The sequence below is a fragment of the Chrysemys picta genome, chromosome 2 (assembly GCF_011386835.1).
Source record: "Chrysemys picta bellii isolate R12L10 chromosome 2, ASM1138683v2, whole genome shotgun sequence".
Classification (NCBI taxonomy): Eukaryota; Metazoa; Chordata; order Testudines; family Emydidae; genus Chrysemys; species Chrysemys picta.
Window position 1 is genome coordinate 127,877,959 of NC_088792.1, and position 23,862 is coordinate 127,901,820.

Consider the following 23,862-nt stretch of genomic DNA (forward strand, 5'->3'; position numbering starts at 1 on the left):
AATGGAGGAGGGAGACTGGGACTAGGAATTAGTGAAGGGGGAAATGGTTGGGGGGAGGAGAGAAAGATCTGAAAAGGATCTTGGGTGCAGGGGAAAGACTGGGACTGGGTATAGGAATGGGGAGAGACTGGTAGTTGGGGGGTTAGGTTTCAGACAGCTAGCCTAGAGGGAGGGAGACTGGGACTGGAATGAGAAGCACAGCCTGAAGAGTGGAGACTGGGAGTGGGGAGGCAAAGAGAATGGGACTAGGTAGGCAAGGAGTCAGGGGTGGGGAAGATATAGCACAGGGGCAGGTCGGAGAGGGTGAGGCAAAAGGGATCAAGCTTGTGGAGGGTCTGTGACCACTAAAGACTCACTCCCGTCCAGAGCCTAGAATGTAACCTAAGATTGTCTGAGTCTTACAATTTTTCTGCTGTCGAGAAATATCTGTGAAAATTATAGGCAGTCTGTCTCACCCCCCTCTAGTGCTGGTCCACATAGAGGATGACAACCTCCTTTTGATACTATTGCTATAGTTCTAAACCATTAAAATAACATTATTAAGGTTGCAAAGTCAAGCACACAAAATTTTGGAAATGACAGAATTAAGGCTGCCTGTGGAGCCTTAATTCTGCCCCATTGTATGCATGCATTATGATAAAAGCTTTAGTTACATGATAACATACTGTTTTTTCCATAGCGCTCACCCCCCCCCCTTCCGTGCACAGGATGGATCTGTTTTAGGGCTGAATCAGGACTGTGTAGTAAAGGAGGGTGTTGTTTGTAAGACCTTTGCCTCATTTGTTGCAGAAGTTTGAAGGTGTGTAGTGAATGAGGCAGAGGATTGAAGGAAGAGAAAGGATGATCTCAGGGTTAAGACAGTTGAAAGATGCCCTGGGGAATTGCCTCTGCCACAGTTCCTATGTAATGTTTGGCAAGTCACTTAAATCAAACTTTTCATGGGTGGTTACTAATTTTGTTTTTCTCATTTTCTGGAGTCCTAACTTGAGACCCTGAGGCCTGATTTGCAGAAGTGCTGAGCATTCACAACTGCAACTAATGTCAGTCAATGTGTAATCTACTTGAATACATAAAGTGCAATATAATGCTAAGGCAACCTTAATTCTGACATTTCAAGGTTTTTTGAGTGCTTGACTTTGCAAATGTTCTTTTAATGTCATTTTATGTGTGTAATTATTATTAATAATACTTACTTGTACTGCAATAGTGCCTAGAGGACAGTGCCCCATTGTGTTAGGCACTATGCAAACACATAACAGAAACAGTAGATAGTCCCGGCCCCAAAATTCTTATTCCAATTATCCCTGAAACTATCCATTATTGGTTGGCTAATTTCTTTTAGATACTATAGTGGGAGTGGTTCTTGATCTGGGATTTTAATGCACGGAGGATGATCGTCTTGTGAAGGTCAGGAAGGAAATTCCGTGTGGAAGAAATACACAAACTGCTGGAGGAAGAAGCAGGCAAACAACCTATCATGGCTGTTGTCATTGGCAGAGTGAGGTGGGGTGACTTGATAAGCCACCAGGGAAGATAAGTAGGACCTTAAAGACAATGACAAGAAGCTTGACTGATGTAGCAGATGGATGCCAGTGAAAGTATTCAAAGAGGATGTGACATGTGCATGTAAGTGGGCAAGGTAGACAATCTTAGCAGATGCATTTTGTACAAACCAGAGGAAAGGCAATGTAGATGTCGAGAGGACAGAGAAGAGGACAGTACAATAATCAAAATGGGAGATGTCAAATGCTAGGATGAGAATTTTAGGCCTAGGAACAGAAATAAAAGGTCCCATTCTAGAAATGCTATGGAGGGAGAACCAGCAAAATTAGAATGTTTATTAAGAGAAGGCAGGGGCGGCTCTGTTTTTTGCCACCCCAAGCACGGCAGGCAGGCGGCTTTCAGCGGCGCACCTGCGAGAGGTCTGCTGGTAACGCAGAGTCAGCAGCATGCCTGCGGGAGGTCCACCGGTCCCATGGCTTCGGCATACTCGCCGCCGAATTGCCACCGAAGCCACAGACCGGCAGACCTCCCACAGGCATGCCGCCGAAGGCAGCCTGACTGCCACCCTCATGGCGACCGGCAGGCCGTCCCCTGCGGCTTGCCGCCCCAGGCACGTGCTTGGTGCACTGGTGCCTGGAGCTGCCTCTGAGAGAGAGACACTGAAGACGAATTGGAGATTATGGGCTTAAATCACTGGGATGATGATGATGATGGTAGGCTCAACAATGACAAAGAATGGGGCTGAGTGGAGTGATTTGAGAGGAAAGTGAAGTTGTTTAGGGTGGACCATGTCAAGTTTAAGTTGATGGCAAGATATCTGGGAGATGTTAGATAAATTCACTGAAGATTTGGCATGAATGGAGGGAAGCTTATCAGGAATGCAAAAGATTTGAGAGTCATCAATAAAGAGATGGGAGTTGAAGAACTATACTCATATTAGGTTACCCAAAGAAAGCATGTAAAGTGAGATGGGCAGGCAGTCAGGTACCTGTAGGATGGTCTTGGAAATTAGGAGAAAGGAAGATGAGGAACTGCCAAAAAGAGATGCTGAAGGAATGCCAAAGATGAAGGAAGAAAACCAGAAGAGGATGGAGTTATGAAATAACAGGAGGAACGACATGGTGAGAGAGTTTGATGGATGATATCAAAACCAGTGGATTTGAAGGATAAGAATGGAGTAAAGGCTCTGAGGTTTTGCCATGAAGAGGTCATTCAAACTTTAGTGACAGTAGTCTCAGTGGAGTGAATTTGGCAAAAGGAAGATTTACTTACTTCACAGGTGTGGAGGGAGAGAGAGAAAATATCGGTTAATATTTGTGCATTCCTTTGAAGATGTAAGCAGCTATATAGTGCTAAATACTTTTTTTTTATGTGTGTATTACAATTTCTTTTGTCCTTCTTCAAGTGATGGTCCCTATGTATATTCCACTGTGGGTATGCATGCACTCTCTGTACCTGAGACCAGAAAATTCTTGCTAGCAATGTCCATTGTGCTGCCTCTTGTTCTGAACCGAGGACATAATGGGGGGCACAGACAGAGTGCCTCTCCAGTTCCTTTCTAGTGCTTGTGGCCTCATATGGAATTCCTCGATATGCTCAGCTTTGCTAGCATTCCCATTTATAATTAGCTTTTCTTCATATAAATAGTCTCTCTCTCCCCTCCTCCACCGCTTAGATAGCTAGTTCTAGTATAGTTAGTGTTTTTCAGAGTACAAGGTGGATAATTCCTTCCCCTTGCCCAACATTTGGGTCTCTTAGCATGTCTAAGATCCCAGGCCTCTAAATCCTGTTTGCCCTGTCTCCAGGTCTTCCCAATGAATGATCTGCATGATTCCTGCTTGTATTACCTTGGAGAATCCTACCTCCCCCTCCAAGTGCAGTATTTGCCATTTGGTTCCACTTCAAACCCAGCAATCCCACAAGTTCCAGCTTTGAAGGCAACTAATGGAGCTGTCAATGAGGCGCCAGTCTGACCTTGGGTCATCTGAACCCTTTGTACATGGGCAGGGATCACCTAGTACAGGGGTTCCCAAACTTGGTTCACGGCTTGTTCAGAGTAAGCCCGTGGTGGGCCATGAGATGCTTTGTTTACCTGAGTGTCCGCAGGTCCGGCCGCTTGCAGCTCCCAGTAGCCATGGTTTGCCGTTCCTGGCCAATGTGAGCTGCTGGAAGTGGTGTTGGCTGGGCCACTGCTTCCTGCAGCTCTTATTGGCCAGGAACAGCGAACCGTGACCATTGGGAACTGTGAACGGCAGTACCTGCGGACGCTCAGGTAAACAAAGTGTCTTGCGGCCTGCCAGGGGCTTTACCCTGAACAGGTTGTGAACCAAATTTGGGAACCCCTGACCTAACAGTATCCCTCCTGGTGAAATGCTTTCCAGCTCCAGACTGTCAGATAGCAAGCCTAGGGACTCTGACCTTACCCCCTGCCACTTGCTAAAAACACCTATAACAGTTGGGATAGATCCCTTTTTCAGGCTTCTAAGAAGAGGGCCACCTCCCCTACACTGTCCAAATCAAGTGAGACTCAGTGCCCCATCACAGATATGTTAGGAGTTCACAGGGACCACGGATCCAAGCCTTCGGTACCAAGGGCCAAGATTCCCCTAAGCAGACCAACACAGAAGGGGAAAGACTGGCAAGAAAGAAGAGGGAGCAATCACTGGCTGCACAGTTGGTACCGCACTGCAGCAACAAAAAGGATTCAGCAGTTCTGATGTCCACTGCCCAATCTAAATCAGTGCCATCCACTCCACCAAGAGGTAGCAGATCCTTCTGCTCACCTTCTGCTAGATCAGAGTTCACTATCCTGGACAACCTGGCTATTTATTCTGACTCAGAGTTGCCGATATTTGTGGAACTGGTAGTCTCCAGGGAGATACCCATACTGCCAGTGCTCCATTCACCAGTACCGCCAACCAGCCAAGGGAGTTATTTCAAGGCATACCCTGTCTCCACCAGTGGAGACTGAACATTCTTCCAGTGAACTAGAGACTAACTCTGTGCTCCCACTGCCCACTCTGAGGTACATTAGCCCAGATAGGGACTCCCGACTCTTCTGGGCACCCTCACCTCCCTGAAAGACAGTCTGCAGGGCTCAAGATCACTGGCACCTTCCTCCTTGGGCATCAACCCCTTACCCTTATAATCCCACCTACTGGCCCTGCTGGGATTCCTGGTATTCCTACGGTAGACATCTTGACTCACAGGGATCTCAGGGGAGTACACACAAAGATCACTATAAAGGGAAGATCTTCAGCCCCCTCATTATGAGGAGGAGAATCAACCTGAGCAGACAAACCACTCGGATCCTCTGTGGCACATTTTTCCTCATTCCCTGATGAGGCAGTGACACTGGCTTCTCAATTACCACCTGATGACTACAAGCAATTTCAGGACTTCCTGCTGAGGTTTGCAGAGTTGCTCCAGATTCCCCTGGAGGAAATCCAGGACTCCACTTACAAGCTGCTTGACATCCTTCAAACTGCAGGCCCTAACAAAGTGGTACTTTACATTAGTGAAGCGATAATGGAGCCAGCCAATAGGATATGGCATATCCCAGCCACCTGTGCTCCCACCCCAAAGGGGATTGAGAGAAAGTACTTTGTACCATATAACAGGGCAGAATATCTATTTTCTCCTCCTGCTCTGAACTCCCTGGTGGTTCAGGTGGTTACCAAACTCAACAGGCTACATCACCCCAGGTCTACTCCTCCTGATAAGGATGCTAAAAAACAGGACTTGTTCAGGTGGAAGAACTTCTCTGCCAGTCTTCAGTTACACATTGCCAGTTATCACGCTTTTTTTTCTGCATATGATTTTATTAAATATGACAAACTATCTGTGTTCAGCAACAAACTTCTGCAAAAGCTCAGGCCACAATTTCAGGACATCATCGGTTAGGGTAAACTAATTGACCCTACATGCCTTGTTAGATGTGACACTTTGGGGGTTCAGCCAGATCAGTAAGGGATTTTGTCATTACTTGCCTGTAACCTTTGCTGCTTCTGTGCTGTGCAGCTTTGATTCAGCCCCAATAGCAGCAGCTTGCTCACAGAACAATGGCCTTACTCTGGCTTTCATCATCCCAGTTACTCCATGCAGGGTGACCCCAAGAATTCTTCTGGTCCTGAGTCTGCCCAAAACCATCTCCCCTGCAGTGACCAGTCCCTCTTAGTGGACACTCACAGAGGTAACACCAAATTAGCTGCCTCAAAAGAGCCAGTACATACAACAGCTTGTTATCCTAGCTGGGGTAATACACTCCTCCTTAATATACAAAACTAAGATGGTTGTGTAATAAAACAGGAATAAGTTTATTAACAAAGATTTAAGTGATTTCAAGCAAGAATGAAAGAGAGATGAAAGGGTTACCAAAAAAAAACCCCCAAAAAAACAAAACAAAAAAAAAACACAAACCACTTTCTAGTACCTAAAACTTAATTCTAGCAAGATACAGCTTTGCCTAACCTAATGTCTTACTCTCACCAAGTTATCAGCATTCTCCAACTTGATTATCAGGAGGACCAATCTTTCTTAGATACAAAGCACTGACTTCTCTCAGGTGATGGATACCTTAGTCTTTCAGCAATTCCCTACATCTCCCAAATTTGTCTTTGTCTTCAAAGTCAGGAAGTCATCCTGGGGGTTCAACTGTGTGTGTCCACCAGGTAGCCAATGCCATGTTAACTTTTCAGTCTCCTGTGGTTTATGGTGCAAATGATCTTCCTGTAATCTCCATTGCAAATGAATAGCCCATTGTACCAGTCCCTGGTCATACCTGGCGTGGTTTGCAATTGAGCCAAAGAGGTGTTTGCATTTCTTCTTTGTTGGACACAAACGGTTTTGTCTCCTTTGTCTGTTTATGCTCTCCAAAACATAGTATCAGACAGTATCCATAATTTCACATGCAGTGTTGTTACATACATTTCACAATGACATTAATGACCAGTGTGGTATTAGTTTTCAAGTCATTTATTACAAATCACCTTTTAAATAAATATGACAATGGTGTGAGAGATGTATTGAGCTGGTCAGACCAGGTGATATTTACTGTTACATACCAGGCTTATGTATACCTTCTGGCGCTGGGGTTCTCTTAGGGTCACAGATGCACATTCTGCCTCCTGCTCCATGGCAACTTCAGTTGTCATGAAACAGGCCTCATGGCTGCCATCTTCCCAGTTCCCCAAGGAGGTTCAAGTTATTGTTGAGGACCTTCCCTTTGAGGGCAACCTTTCTACAGTCAGAGAGGGTCTGAGCCTCCCAGGAAGCATTAGAGACTGCAACATAGCAGACATTGCACCGTGCTGTCATCTTCCTCTCAGTCTAATCTGCTGCCAAGAGATCATTTGATGGGAGCTTGGGAGTTACCCACAGTGGAATACAGATAGGCACCATTAGTGTTGGCTTGGCCATGTCAAGGAACACTTGTAAAGCCCTCATAAGCTGGTCTTCCATCTCCGAATGTATTGTGATAGCAAGACTTTCTCATAGACGCGGCAACATCACCAGCATTGCTGCTTGTGCACCTGCTATTCTTGCCAACAAGGAGGACAAGGAACAATATGCGTGAGTCATGTATAATGTAATCAGAATAGTAGCCACACACAACATTATCATTGTGTTATGCAATGCCATGCTGGGACCAGATGCTAGACCAGCTTGGCCAGAAAGTGTTGGGGATTTCTTTGTGGATGTGACCATGAACAATAATGGTGAGAGACTGCTCAAGCTTTGTGCTGAAAGTGGACTCCATATTTCTAACACCGATTTCCAATGAAAGAACATACATACATGGATTTGGTATTAGAATGACGGACAAACTGGCAAAGAGCTAGACCATGGTCTTATATCTAGTCAGTGGAGAAGCTGTGTACACTATTGTTGGGTGTTGAAGTTGGCAATACTGACCACAGGTTGCTTGTGGACATGGAAGTTGAAGGCAACTGAAATCAAGACTTCCATTAGTCATTTAGTCACAGTACCAAACCAGGCTGAAATCTGCAAACAATTTGATGTTCTAGCCCTTGCAGATGAAAATTTTGAACACAAGGAAATCAATAATTTGTGGGACTGTTTCCAGCCTTCTATTATGGACACTCTCAACATAGTGCTAGGGAAAATGTGCTCAAGCCCCAAACATCAATGGATCCATCAACAGACCCTGGACATCATAGATGAATGACATGTGGCTCACTTAAACAGGAACAACCAAGAGTACTGATGCCTCAATGCGTTGTGTAACACAGCTTTAAAGCAGGACCAGGAGATGTTTAGGCAAATAATGCTCAATTGATGGAAGCTGTATTGACCAAAACTGACTATGATGCTGTCTATAAAGAATTGTGCACCTCAAAAGCTGGTCCACAAAACACAGCCTTTCTCATCAGCGATGGATGCAATAATATAGTCCTCACATAGGAAGAATGTATGAATAGATGGACAGAACACTTTCAGGAGCTTCTTAACCACCCCATAAAAGCTCCCCAGCTCCAGCAGGATGTGAAGAGTGGAGTAACCACCCTGTATGTAATGTAGAGGATGTCACTGTCGAAGAGGTTAGAAGCACATCCTGTAAGCTCAAGTGCTGAAGATGTTTGTTGTATAGCTACTGAGCTAATCAAGCATGGTGGAGATTCCATCTTGGAGTGGCTGACCCATGTTATCAACAAAATACGGATTAATGAGAAACTACCTGCCTACTGACGTTGTGGAATTATTATTTCATTTTGGAAAAGGAAAGGTGATGTTCCGATGTATTCCAATCACCATGGTATCACTTTGATTTCCATTCCAAACAAACTGTTCATATTGATTCTTCCTGAGCATGTTAAACCCAACATAAGCAATCTATGGCCTCTACAGTAAGCCACATTTGTGCCCATCTGATCAACTGCAGAGCAGAATTTTAGCATTAGATAAATTATTGAACAGGCTTAAGAGTTTCTGCGCAGGAAGGATGAGGTGTGTGTATATAGCTTTTATTGATTTAAAATCTGCCTTTGATACTGTTAATCATAGCTCCCTTTGGCTCTACCTGGAAGCTGCTGTGCCAGGCAAGCTCCTCAACCTCTAATAGAAATGCATTGTCAAAGTAGGAGCTGTTTCTGGTTAGATACTAGGATGTTGAACTGGTTTGAATACAACTGTGGCATCCATCAAGGAAGCATGGCTACCACCTTATCTTTTCAACACTGTAATTGACCAAATGATGGAAGCCACCACTAGCTGCATAAAGTGGGTGGTATTGCATGATTTCTGTATAACATACCTTGAATATGTGGATGACAGGGCTGTATTCCATCCTCATGAACTAGTCTCATCAATGCACTGAATATATTTATGGAACAAGGAAATAGGCTTGTGTGACAGTGTGTATCCCTATGTTTACCCTTTTTACAAAACTATAATGGATTTTTTACAAAATATGCCTTGTGGAGGTATGTGAAAACTCATAATGTGCTGATCATTATTGTCCTGGTAAAATGTGTGGCAACATTGTATGTAAAGTTATAAGATTCTACTGTATAATTTTACTGAGACATGCTCCATGTTTAGAAAAGCAGGCATAAACCAGTTCCTCAGAGGCAAAAGGCAAACTGGCGCCTCAGTCAGGTGTCAACAAAATCAAATGGACTATCACTTGGTTAAGTGGCCATTCTTTGGTAGGAAAATGGGTGTGAATAAAAAATTTCCAGGCTGGCAAAGAAACTCCCCAGATTACCTCTCCTCCCTTTCTCTCTGCTCATGGCATTAACAACACCTGCAGAACAAGATGGTAACACTGAATTTGGAGAGGGGTCCTGACTGAAACATGTGGTGAAAGAGACTTTTGCTTTACGTTCACTTAGCTTGTTACGTTAGGTATTGGTTTGCGTTTTACCTTTTATTTCTTTGTATCCAATTCTGACTTTTATGCCTCATTACTTGTAATCACTTAAAATCTATCTTTTCATAGTTAATAAACTTGTTTTATTATTTTATCTAAACCAGTGTGTGTTTGGATTGAAGTGTTTGGGAAAGTTCATTTGAAAGAACAGGATTTGGGTGTATCATTTTCTATTAATTAAATGACGACTTTATATGAGCTTGTGTTATCCAGGAGGGTGCCGGGCAGGGCAAGATGCACATTACTGGAGGAAAGTCTGAGACTGGGAGTTTGTTGTTGTTGCCCTGCTGTATAATTCATGGGTGGCTGGCTGTTGCATTCATACTGTATAGCTGGGAGTGATTTACATGCTGGAGGCTGTGTGTGTGCAGGCCAGTGGTGTAAAAGGCACCTCCGATTGGAGAATTATGGAGACACAGCTGTCCATCAGTCCAGATTGTATTCTGGGTAATGTCACAACTTGGTCTTTAAATCAACTGGAAGAAGACCAAACTGATGAAAGCAGCTGATGAACCTCTACCTCTACCCATCATAATCGATGGACAAGAAGTTTAATTCATTAATTCATTTGAGTATCTTGGTTCCATTGTCACCACGGAGGGAGGTTGCTTTCCTCACATGAAACATCAAATCAGAAAAGCGCTGAGTGTTATGCACAGTCTTGGAAGCCTCTGTGGTGTCAACTAAGATGCATATCTATCAAGCAGCAGTGACTTCTGTCCTTTTTGTATGGATCTGAAATCTGGGCCAAAACACAGACGCAAATGCACCAGTTGGATGCTTTCAATATGAAACAGCAGTGGTGTATTGAAGGCATATGGTGGTTTCATCATGTTATGAAGAAGGATGTCAGGCGTTGGACCAACCAGTTTCCAGTGTTTTGTGACTTAGTGCTGGCTCAGGTGGCTGAGCCATCTGCTCTGTATGCTAGAGTTCATACCAGCCTGCTAACTTTATGCATTCGATCCAGCAAAAGCTGGATGGAAAAGACCTTGTGAACAGCATATGTTGGAGGGATGTCATGCATTCTGATCTGGCCCACCTCAGCCTTAACACTGCAAGCTGCAATACTGGCAGGAGATTGGGCTCTCTGGAAACAGATGATCCAAAGTGTGGGCTCTGCACTCTGAATAGGAGAATGAATGATTGACCATCACTCAAAGAAGAAAGAAAGGTTACTTAACTTAAAGTAATTGGAGTTCTTCAAGATGTGTGGGGCCTATGTGTATTCCACTACCTGTCTTCCTTTCCCCCTGCTGCAGATCCTTTCCTAGAATGATTCATGGTAAAGAAGGAACTGAAGAGGTGGTCAGTCCACACACACCCTTATTTTATGCCCTTAGTTCTGGGAGCTGACCTTGTTCGTGAAGACAGAGGCAAAAAAAAGCATGGAGTACATTAGCTTTTTCCACATCCTCGGTCACTAGGTTGCCTCCCTCATTCAGTAAGGGGCCCACACTTTCCTTGACTTTCTTCTTGTTGCTAACATACCTAAAGAAACCCTTCTTGTTACTCTTAACATCTCTTGGTAGCTGCAACTCCAAGTGTGATTTGGCCTTCCTGATTTCACTCCTGCATGCCTGAGCAATATTTTTATACTCCTCCCTGGTCATTTGTCCAATCTTCCACTTCTTGTAAGCTTTTTTTTTTTTTTTTTGTGCTTAAGGTCAGCAAGGATTTCACTGTTTAGCCAAGCTGGTCGCCTGCCATATTTACTATTTTTTCTACACATCGGGATGGTTTGTTCCTGCAACCGCAATAAGGATTCTTTAAAATACAGCCAGCTCTCCTGGACCCCTCTGCCCTTCATGTTATTCTCCCAGGGGATCCTGCCCATCTGTTCCCTAAGGGAGTCAAAGTCTGCTTTTCTGAAGTCCAGGGTCCGTATTCTGCTGGTTTCCTTTCTTCCTTGTGTCAAGATCCTGAACTCGACCATCTCATGGTCACTGCCTCCAAGGTTCCCATCCACTTTTGCTTCCCCTACTAATTCTTCCCTGTTTGTGAGCAGCAGGTCAAGAAAAGCTCTGCCCCTAGTTGGTTCCTCCAGCACTTGCACCAGGAAATTGTCCCCTACACTTTCCAAAAACTTCCTGGATTGTCTGTGCACCGCTGTATTGCTCTCCCAGCAGATATCAGGGTGATTAAAGTCTCCCATGAGAACCAGGGCCTGCGATCTAGCAACATGGCGAAAGAGAGGTCCATTTATGTATTCTAAGCTGAGGCGAGTGGCAGCAATGCAAGCCATGTCTATACAAGATTGGAGGTTACATAAAAGAGGAATAAAACAAGGTCTTCATACATATGTTGAGAAACCAACTACACAATGTATTTCTTGCTAACTCTGGAATTTTTAAAAAATCCCATGCACTAAAAAAGTGCATGATATTACTTTAAAAATGTATTACTTTAAAAATCATATGATTTATGATTTTTTTAACTTTTTGGGTTGTGAACGTGGAGTCTCTAATTATATGTTTTCCTCCTTCCTTCTTTATTGTTGCACATGATCTCTCTTCTCTCTTGTTCTCAGTTGTTTTGGCTCTCTTGCTACATTCTGTTCAATTGTGTGTGTTGGGATCAAAGTGAAACTAATTAGAATTTTAAGATTTTGACAGAGACTCATTATATTTCCTCTGATTTTATTTGATAGATGTTATTTAAAAAGATAATATATCTGTGTTTAAAGTAGAAATAAAGGCTCACTGACGTGTTCATATCAAGTTAAATTATTTCTCTATTCCATGTTTGGCAATCTAATCTACCAGACCAAACACAAGAATAGCTAGCATAATTGAGAAGTCAGATTGGGCTGGTATGCAGTGATATGAAGTTCCAGCACTTTACAGTGGTGTCATTATTTTCTATGGAATTTAAGCTTTCATTTAATTAAAAAACCCCACCAAAATAAAAAATAACAAATATCCAGTTGTTTTAGCCCTTATAGAAGTGAAGAAAACTTCCCAAGTATAAAACACTGGAGTGTTCTCTCATTGTGCTTACAGAACAAAGGTATAGTCAACAAGTCTGAATGACTGGAGTTACACATTGACAATGGCCTTATTTTTTTAAGAATAGAAGATTTAAGCCTCGGTTGGTTGTGTTAGGTGCTCAGTACTTTTGGGTTAACTGCTTCACAGCTGAGCACTTCTACAGAAATGTAGACAAAGATTGGGATTGAACGTGGGGCCTGAATAGAGAACTGTCATTTATATTTATAACATCTGGCTTGATTTTGATCCCTGAGCATCACAAATGAAATAAAGAAAATATTAACAAATGTGCCATATTGGATCAGATCTGTGGTCCAGCCTCCTGTGTCAAACAGAGGCCAACACCAGATGCTTCAGAGGAAGGTGGGAGAAACCTCATGGCAGGCAGAGGTAGGATGATGTGTCTCGCCTTAAGGTCTCCTACTAATTCTTAACAGACACTGTCTTAGTGCACAAAAGGTATTCTATTTTTTTTTTAAATTCGGTATTAGCTATTATCTATAAAACTAGAAATCCTGAGGTCTTCACTCCGTTTTTGCTCACTCCTTACTAAAAAAACCTTTTTGTTACAAGTCATTGTGAGTTTGCTGGATGAGCTGTTAAGATACCCGGCCTTTTGTTTGGGAAGAAATATTCTAGGTGGAATTTATATTTTGTTTGTTTCAGGCTCCACGAATGGGTACTTTTATTGGTGTGTACCTTCCCTGCTTGCAAAACATTTTAGGAGTCATTCTTTTCCTACGTTTGACGTGGATCGTTGGAACATCTGGAGTTCTTGAATCTTTCATCATTGTGTTCATGTGCTGTGCTTGTGTAAGTTAATATTTATTTTCTTATACATTTACCACTGGCTAAATCCTATTCTATGCTACTGCCAGACCCATTCTACCCCCTCCCTCCGCACAAGCAACAGGCAGAACCTTCTTATAAAGTTCAAAGAGCAGTACAGGTGGGAGTTAAGCTGAGCTAAAATACTAGCTTGCCTTCTATGTCTTTTAGCATGTTCATTTATGTATAGTCTTTAAGTAGTGTGTATATTGAAATTCAGTTGCAAATACTACCTGGCAGTAGGGGTGCATGCAGTGGGCACCCTACACAGTGATGCAGCAAATTGAACCCTCCCGCACTATTCCTGGCTTGATTGATAGGACACAATGCTGTCTCTTTGCTTATTAGAGCTGATCAGGAATTTTCTAACAAAATGGTTTTACTGTCAGAAAATACCATTCACTGAAACAAATGTTTATGAAAAGGTATCAGATTAAGCAAACTTCCATTGGGAAATATTTCTTAGATTCCCAGGATGGACTTTCTGTTCAAAAAGACAGACAGACTCCAGAATAGCCAATAACTCAATGGTGAGACCACTCACCTGGGAAGAAGAAGAAGATGATCCAGGTTCAAGTCCTTATTCTGCCTGATTCAGACCAGGAACTTGAACTTACAACTTCCACATCCCATGTGAGTCTCATAACCACAAAGCTATGGGTTTTTCTGGAGTTAGTGTCTCTGAATCTCTCCTGTTAGAACTGCTCCACTTTGTATAACTAATTAAATATTCATTGGGAGAGAGAGAGAGAGAGACTGGTATATGGGTGATTATGGCACTCACATGGGATATGGGAGATAAAGGAACTAGAATACATCCTAACTAAAGTATGGTGTATCTCTAATTTTTTGGAAAACTGGTTTTTGGGGATGTTTGGAAAGGTCTTAGTTTTGTCCCAATGCAGAATGGAAAAAGTATTTTGAAATTTAAAAAACTTTCATAGAACAGGAAAACCATTTGTTGCCCAGCTGTACTACTTATCCTAGTTGGATTGGTCAAAACAGGATTCAGTCTTAAATTTGTAAAATACTAATGTTAGCGCCGTTTACTCAGTAATTAAAATTGTATTTCATGGTTCTCATTAAATCAGTCCTTAGTATTTGTTCTTCTCTCGATTTATCCTCCTGCTTTGAGCAACCTTTGTGTTTGTTTGTTTAAATTTGGATAAGAAGGAATTACTTTTCAAAATTTCACATCAAACTCTGAAACTTAATTATTAGCAGTACTGTGTTTTACTTGTAGTTCAAGTCCATAAATGTAATTGTTGTGGAATATGGCGCTAGAAGTAAGATACACAATAGTAATGATGATGATTGGTTATTTGTTACTAATTGCTATTTAATTAGAACAGTATTTTCTTTGGATTGTTTTCTGGTGAATATTGAAAGTCCTCAAGGTTTCCCCTTCTTCCCAGTTATATATTCAAAGGCTCTGCTTTGAGCTGACCCATACTTCTAGATGTACTAAACAGCTGTTCGGTCTAAGACTCAATGCTCAATGCTTTGGAATCAATTAGCCCAGTTAGGGAAAAAACGCATATAACTTGAATCCCCGTTGTCACAAAGATGTAAAGATATTTTTCAATTTCCAACTTATTCCCGCTAGACCATTGGGCTTGTCCATCCTTTATAGTTTTTAAAGAACTTTATTATGTTAAATTAAACATTCTTAATAATGGTCTTTCCACAGACTATGCTGACTGCAATTTCAATGAGCGCAATAGCAACAAATGGCGTAGTTCCAGGTAATTACAATTTTTAACCTGAATCTTAAACCTAAAGTAATTATGAATGCACTTTAAAGGATATATATATATATATATATATATAGTGTACATTTAAAGACCTAAAGTGATGGAGAATCCATCATATCCCTTAGGTAAATTATTCCAATGGTTAATTGCCCTCATGGTTTAAAAATTAATGCAATATTTCTGGTCCAAAATTGTCTAGCTTCAGCTTCCAATCACTGGAACTTGTTATTCTTTTTTCTGCTAGATTAAGAGCAGTCTGAAATAAGAAATCTCTTCCTCATGTCGACTGTGATCAAATCACTTCTGAGCCTTCACTTGGATAAACTAAATAGATTGAGAAGCTCTGTCTCTCACTTTAAGGCAGGTTTTCCAGATCTGAAATCTTTATTATAGTTCTTTTCTGAATCCTTTCCAATTTTCAATTTCTTTTTTGAATTGAACACCATAACTATTGGAACCCAACTTACATATTGATGTGGCAGATTCTCCATTACTGAAAGTCTTTAAATCAAGATTGGTCCCTTTCTAAAAGATATGCTCTAGCTCAACCAGAAGTTATGGGCTTGATACAGGAATTACTGGTTGAAATTGTGTGACCTGTATTATGCTGGTGGTCAGACTAGATTATCATAATAGTCTTTTCTTTTCTTAAAATGTATGAATCTGTGCAATAAAACTAGTCTGTAACATACACAGGGTACTGCTGTACATGACATAAAATTTCAGTAGAAAAAATAAATGGAATCCTTATGCACAAAGTGACCCTGCTTCCTTCTTTTTCACATGATATCCCCTATTATCCTAGTAACTTATTTCGGGATTCCTGAAATGTCCCGCTTTTTCATTTAATCAATCAAAATGTTTCGTTTCTTAATGTTTCTTGAAGCTCTATTGCTATACTAAGTAGAATTTGGTCTGTGTTACGTGAAACAAACAGCCCAACTGAATGAGCATTCAGTAGAATGAACAGTGTTTGGAATGAAGAGAAAAATGTAGACATTATCAAAGCTGTTCTTTTGCTCAAAGGGAAGGTTCTTAACACTGTATCAGTGTTCACTGATTAACCCAGAACACAAAGTTATTGGAAAAAATCCTCCACTTTGAGAAATAAGCATGTGTCACTGTTGAGTCAGAAGCTGGGAAGTAGCAACATCAGCACATCTTTGTAAAAAGTGTATATTTGGCATTTTATTTGACTCAGGACCCTAAAAAAAAGTCTCTATAGGCACAATTATGAGGGGGGATGATGACGACAAGGGGAACATGTTTGCCCTTCTCCTCTCTCCCATCCAAATTATTTTTTCCTCCCTGGTAATGTCCCCTTTATTTCTGTCTGCCCATATTTGAGGAGACAAAAATGAAAAGGCATCTCCCTCCAGTAAACTGTAAAGAAATAAGAAATGATAGTATGGTAATATGCACAAAACAGACAAAACAAAATTTTGGGCCAAAATCACTTTGGGGAAGGACTGCAAAAGAGGATCCAGTGGGATAGTGCTAGGGGTCCAGTATAGATCCAGGGGTCAGAAGCATGAAGGGACATATGAATCTTCAGCGCATCTGGCATGTAAATATCTTGCAGTGCTGGCTACAAAAGTGCCATGCGAATGCCTGTTCTTGCTTTCAGGTGACATTGTAAACAAGAAGCGGGTGGCATTATCTCCCACAAATGTAAACATTTGTCTGAGTGATTGGCTGAAAAAGAAGTAGGACTGAGTGGGCTTGTAGGCTCTAAGGTTTTACATTGTTTTAGTTTTGAATGCAGTTATTTTTTGTACATAATTGTACATTTGTAAGTTCAACTTTCGTGATAAAGAGATGACCGTACACTACAGTACTTGTATTAGGTGAATTGAAAAATACTATTTCTTTTGTTTATTTTTACAGTGCAAATATATGTAATCAAAAATAAATATAAAGTGAGCACTGTACACTTTGTATTCTGTGTTGCAATTGAAATAAATATATTTTAAAGTGTAGAAAACATCCAAAAACATTTAAATGGTATTCTATTATTGTTTGACAGCGCGATTAATTGTGATTAATTTTTTTAATCACTTGACAGCCCCAAATTTTAGACTTGGTTTTGGTAAATAGTGAGAAAATCATAGAAGAGCTGGTTTTAGGGAATAACCTTGGATCGAGGTTCATGAGCTGATTTAGTTTAAATTAAATGTAAGGATAATCGAAACAGATCATCATCTATGTTTTTTTTATTTCAAAAGGAAAATTAAGTCAATTGGACTGAAGAGCTCGAGGACTTAAATGTTGAGGAGGCTTAGAATTTATTTAAATCAAGTGTACAAAACTATCTGAAATTTACATTGCAAGAAAGGGGGAGGAAATTGTAGGGAAAGGCTCCAGAGCCAACTGAGTGAATAACTACATCAAAAAGGCTATTGGAAGCAGAGAATCTCTAGGGGATGGAAACAGGGATTGAAAAAGCAACATCTTGCAGGTTAGAAAATGAAGGAACAAAGTAAGAATTGCTAAAAAGTAGTGCTAACTTAGCTCTTGTCAAGAAAATTAAAATAAATAGGTTTTTTAAAATTATATAAATAAAAAGAGACTCAGAAAGGATGAAGTTGGACTGCTATGCAGTGTGGATGGGGAAGAGATTAAAGATAATCTAGATATGGCCCAAAAACTAAATGAACACTAAATGTGGTATGCTTGCTGCTTGACTGAAATATACTGTGTGCTCTGTTTGTTTGTTTGTGGGACTGTGTGCTGACCGTGTGTGTGCTGAGCCTAGCAGTCTACTAGGCAAGGCTGAGAGCTTCTTAACGAGGCTATGATCCCTATGCCTTTTAGCACCCATCAACCCTTAACCAGGGGGTGGGGCTACTCAGGGAGACCAGGGCTTTAAAAAGCCTGCTCCTAAGTGACCAGAGGAGCTAGGGAACAGGAGCAGCTAACGGGAGTTTTGTGAGGGTGTTTACAGGGGCAGTGTGGGGGGGAGCTAGAACTCAACATTCTTTAAACTTAAAAGCCAAAAATACCCTTTTAGTATAAGCAAAACAAGAACAAAGGAACCAGCTGCAGGAGTAAAAAGGGAATGGAGGCAGAAGTCCAGCAATAGAGTGGGGGCTGTGACGGGTTGGATCACAACCCCCCTGGGAGCTGCCAACTGATGTGCCAAGACTCCCCTGCTCCTATTTTCCTTGCCAGCTCAGGACTCCAGCACCCTGTCTTGCTGAGCCAGACACTCTGTCTGCTCCAACACAGACCCAGGGTCTGAATCACTTGCCCCAAAGCTGCAAGTTTACCTGAAAACAGCTCACAGTAGTGTGTTTGTCTTTAGCCCTCAGATGCCCCACTCCCAACGGAGTCTAAACCCAAATAGATCCGTTTTACCCTGTATAAAACTTATACAGGGTAAACTCATAAATTGTTCGCCCTCTATAACACTGATAGAGAGATATGCATAGTTGTTTGCTCCCCCAGTATTAATACATACTCTGAGTTAATTAATAAGTAAAAAGTGATTTTATTAAATATAGAAAGTGGGATTTAAGTGGTTCCAAGTAGTAACAGACAGAACAAAGTAAGTCATCAAGCAAAATAAAATAAAATGCACAAATCTATGTCTAATCAAACTGAATACAGATAATCTCACCCTCAGAGATGCTTCAGTAAGTTTTTTCTCAGACTGGACACCTTCCAGGCCTGGGCACAATTCTTTCCCCTGGTACAGCTCTTGTTCCAGCTCAGGTGATAGCCAGGGGATTCTTCATGATGGCTCCTCCCTCCCTTGTTCTCTTCCACCCCTTTATATATCTTTTGCATAAGGCGGGAACCCTTTGTCCCTCTGTGTTTCCACCCCCATCACTGGAAAAGCACCAGGTTAAAGATGGATTCCAGTTCAGGTGACATGATCCCATGTCACTGCACGACTTCATTACCCACTTGCCAGCACACACATATACAGGAAGACTTACAGGTAAACACAGCCATCTGCAGATAATGGTCCTGGTTAATGGGAGTCATCAAGATTCCAAACCACCATTAATGGCCCACACTTTGCATAATTACAATAGGCCCTCAGAGTTATATTTTATATTTCTAGTTTTAGATACAAGAGTGGTACGTTTATACAAATAGGATGATCACACTCAGTAGATTATACGCTTTGTAATGATACCTTAGAAGAGACCTTTGGCATGAAGCATATTCCAGTTACATTATATTCACTTATTATCATGTTTTTATAAAACTATTCTAGTTACATTATATTCACTTATTATCATGTTTTTATAAAACCATATAGACTGCACAACATCACAGGGGGCTACCCAGTTTATTGCACCCAATGCAGCATGTATGATTACCTGCCCTATGGGCAGGTGCTGCATGTGTGCATTTGGTGCAAGGAGCTCCTGGCCCTCAGAGACCATATGTGGCTTTGGAGACCAGAGTGGCTGAGCTGGAGGAGCTGAGGGAGACAGAATATGGACCCTGGACTTCAGAAAAGCAGACTTTGACTCCCTCAGGGAACAGATGGGCAGGATCCCCTGGGAGAATAACATAAAGGGCAAAGGAGTCCAGCAGAGCTGGCTGTATTTTAAAGAATCCTTATTGTGGTTGCAGGAACAAACCATCCTGAAGTGTAGAAAGAATAGTAAATATGGCAGGCGACCAGCTTGGCTAAACAGTGAAATCCTTGCTGATCTTAAATGCAAAAAAGAAGCTTACAAGAAGTGGAAGATTGGACAAATGACCAGGGAGGAGTATAAAAATATTGCTCAGGCATGCAGGAGTGAAATCAGGAAGGCCAAATCACACTTGGAGTTGCAGCTACCAAGAGATGTTAAGAGTAACAAGAAGGGTTTCTTCAGGTATGTTAGCAACAAGAAGAAAGTCAAGGAAAGTGTGGGCCCCTTACTGAATGAGGGAGGCAACCTAGTGACTGAGGATGTGGAAAAAGCTAATGTACTCAATGATTTTTTTGCCTCTGTCTTCACGAACAAGGTCAGCTCCCAGACTCCTGCACTGGGCAGCACAATATGGGGAGAAGGTGACCAGCCCTCTGTGGAGAAAGAAGTGGTTCGGGACTATTTAGAAAAACTGGACGTGCACAAGTCCATGGGGCCGGATGCGCTGCATCCGAGGGTGCTAAAGGAGTTGGCGGATGAGATTGCAGAGCCATTGGCCATTATTTTTGAAAACTCATGGTGATCGGGGGAGGTCCCGGATGACTGGAAAAAAGCTAATGTAGTGCCATCTTTAAAAAAGGGAAGAAGGAGGATCCAGGGAACTACAGGCCAGTCAGCCTCACCTAAGTCCCTGGAAAATCATGGAGCAGGTCCTCAAGGAATCAATTATGAAACACTTAGAGGAGAGGAAAGTGATCAGGAACAGTCAGCATGGATTCACGAAGGGGAAGTCGTGCCTGACTAACCTAATTGCCTTCTATGATGAGATAACTGGCTCTGTGAATGAGGGGAAAGCAGTGGATGTGTTATTCCTTGACTTTAGCAAAGCTTTTGATATGGTCTCCCACAGTATTCTTGCCGCCAAGTTAAAGAAGTATGGACTGGATGAATGGACTGTAAGGTGGATAGAAAGCTGGCTAGATCGTCGGGCTCAACGGGTAGTGATCAATGGCTCCATATCGTTGTCAGCCGGTTTCAAGCGGAGTGCCCCAAGGGTCGGTCTTGGGGCCGGTTTTGTTTAATGTCTTTATTAATGATCTGGAAGATGGTGTGGACTGCACTCTCAGCAAGTTTGCAGATGACACTAAACTAGGAGGTGTGGTAGATACACTAGAGGGTAGGGATCGGATACAGAGGGACCTAGACAAATTAGAGGATTGGGCCAAAAAAAACCTGATGAGGTTCAACAAGGACAAGTGCAGAGTCCTGCACTTAGGACGGAAGAATCCCATGCACTGCTACAGACTAGGGACCGAATGGCTAGGTAGCAGTTCTGCAGAAAAGGACCTAGGGGTCACAGTGGACGAGAAGCTGGATATAAGTTAACAGTGTGCTCTTGTTGCCAAGAAGGCTAACGGCATTTTGGGCTGTATAAGTAGGGGCATTGCCAGCAGATCGAGGGACATGATAATTCCCCTTTATTCGACATTGGTGAGGCCTCATCCGGAGTACTGTGTCCAGTTTTGGGCCCCACACTGCAAGAAGGATGTGGAAAAATTGGAAAGAGTCCAGCGGAGGGCAACAAAAATGATGAGGGGTCTGGAGCACATGACTTATGAGGAGAGGCTGAGGGAATTGGGATTGTTTAGTCTCCACAAGAGAAGAATGAGGGGGGATTTGATAGCAGCCTTCAACTACCTGAAGGGGGGTTCCAAAGAAGATGGAGCTCGGCTGTTCTCAGTGGTGGCAGATGACAGATCAAGGAGCAATGGTCTCAAGTTGCAGTGGGGGAGGTCCAGGTTGGATATTAGGAAACACTATTTTACTAGGAGGGTGGTGAAGCACTGGAATGGGTTACCTAGGGAGGTGGTGGAGTTCTCCTTCCTTGGAGGTTTTTAAGGCCCGGCTTGACAAAGTCCTGGCTGGGATGATTTAGTTGGGAATTGGTCCTGCTTTGAGCAGGGGGTTGGACTAGATGACCTCCTGAGGTCCCTTCCAACCCTGATATTCTATGATTCTATGACAGAGAGGTACTTAGATGAGACTTTCCGGGCCACACTAGAATTGTCCCACCCCCGGTCTGACAGCCTCTGTGCTGTTGAGGAAGATGAAAGTCCCAGGGAAGGAGAGCATCTAACTGGAGCAGAGGGAAACAATCCCATAGTTTGGACCCTCCTTCCAGATGATGAAGTGGTATCCTCTCGCACTGAGGATTCCTCTCCACAGGAGGGAACTCCAGCTATTAGAAAGAGGCAGGTATTAATAATGGGCAATTCGATCATTAGAAACATAGATAGCTGGGTTTGTGATGACTGGGATAACCGCATGGTGACTTGCCTGCCTGGTGCAAAGGTTGCGGATCTCTCGAGACGTCTAGATAGACTTATATGTAGTGCTAGGGAGGAGTCAGTGGTCGTGGTACATGTGGGTACCAATGACATAGGGAAGGATAGGAGAGAGGTCCTGGAGGCCAAATTTAGGCTGCTTGGTCAGAGATTGAAGTCCACGACCTCCATGGTAGCATTCTCTGAGATGTTCCCAGTTCCACATGCAAGGCCAGTTAGACAGGCAGAGTCTCAATGTGTGGATGAGATGATGGTGCAGGGAGGAGGGGATTAGATTTATTAGGAACTGGGGAAACTTTTGAGAAAGGGGGAGCCTATACAGGAAGGATGGGCTCCACCTAAACCAAAATGGAACCAGATTGCTGGCACTTAACATTAAAAAACTCATAGAGCAGTTTTTAAACTAAGGGCTGGGGGAAAGCCGACAAGTGTGGAGGAACACATGGTTTGGACATCCCTTAGGGGAGGATCTATTAATAGAGAATCTCTATGTCCTAGTGAGGACAAGAGGATGGAAAATGATAAAATACAGGCAGGGTCTGATCAGAAAGAGTCAAATAAAACATGTCCCATTCAATTACATCGTGTAATGGCAGACAGCCAAAAGGAGTCAGGTTTTTAAAGTGCTTATATACCCATGCTAGAAGTCTTAATAATAAAATGGGTGAACTAGAGTGACTCTCATTAAATGGGGATATTGATATAATAGGCATCACAGAAACTTGGTGGAATGAGGATAATCAATGGGATACAGTAATACCAGGATACAAAATATATCAGAAGGACAGAACAGGTCGTGCCAGTGGGGGAGTGGCATTATATGTGAAAGAAAGTGTAGAAGCAAATGAAATAAAACTGAATCAAACTGTACCATAGAATCTCTGTGGATAGAAATTCCATATTCTAATAATAAGAATATAGTGGTAGAATATATTACTGACCACATGACCAGGATGGTGAGAGTGACTGTGAAATGCTCAGGGAGATTAGAGAGGCTATTCAAATAAAAAACTCAATAATAATAATGGGGGATTTCAGTTATCCCCATATTGGGTACATTTCACCTCAGGACGGGATTCAGAGATAAAGTTTCTTGGACCTTAAATGACTGCTTCTTGGAGCAGCTGGTCCTGGAACCCACCAGAGGAGAGGCAATTCTTGATTTAGTCCCAAATGGAGGACAGGATCTGGTCCAAGAGGTGAATATAGCTGGACCGTTTGGTAATAGTGACCATAATATAATTAAATTTAATATCCCAGTGGCAGGAAAAACACCATAGCAGCCCAACGTTGTAGCATTTAATTTCAGAAAGGGGAACTACACAAAAATGAGGAGGTTAGTTAAACAGAAATTAAAGGGTACGGTGCCAAAAGTGAAATCTCTGTAAGCTGTGTGAAAACTTTTTAAAGACACCCTAATAGAGGCTCAACTTAAATGTATACCCCAAATTAAAAAACTTAGTAAGAGAACCAAAAATCTGCCACCGTGGCTAAACAACAAAGTAAAAGAAGCAGTGAGAGGCAAAAAGACATCCTATAAAAAGTGGAAGTCAAATCCTAGTGAGGAAAATAGAAAGAAGCATAAACACTGGGAAATGAAGTGTAAAACTACAATTAGAAAGGCCAAAAAAGAATTTGAGGAACAGTTAGCCAAAGACTCAAAAAGTAATAGTAAAAAAATTTTTTAAGTACATCAGAAGCAGGAAGCCTGCTAAACAACCAGTGGGGCCACTGGACGATCGAGATGCTAAAAGACCACTGAAGGACAATAAGGCCATTGCAGAGAAACTAAATTAATTATTTGCATCAGTCTTCACGGCTGAGGTTGTGAGGGAGATTCCCAAACCTGAGCCATTCTTTTTAGGTGACAGATCTGAGGAACTGTCCCAGATTGAGGTATCATTAAAGGAGGTTTTGGAATAAATTGATAAATTAAACAGCAATAAGTCACCAGGA

General features: G+C 42.1%; 1 protein-coding gene across 4 annotated transcripts in view; it reads left to right on the forward strand.

Moving 5' to 3' along the window:
• The window catches only part of SLC12A7 (solute carrier family 12 member 7), a 354,616-nt gene that overhangs the window by 173,847 nt on the left and 156,907 nt on the right, over window positions 1-23,862 (forward strand). For all 4 annotated transcript variants that reach the window (XM_065584171.1, XM_065584173.1, XM_065584170.1 and 1 more), the window contains exons 4-5: window positions 13,051-13,197; window positions 14,903-14,957. In XM_065584171.1, the coding sequence (XP_065440243.1) occupies window positions 13,051-13,197; window positions 14,903-14,957 (202 nt within the window). The remainder of the gene's footprint in view (window positions 1-13,050; window positions 13,198-14,902; window positions 14,958-23,862) is intronic.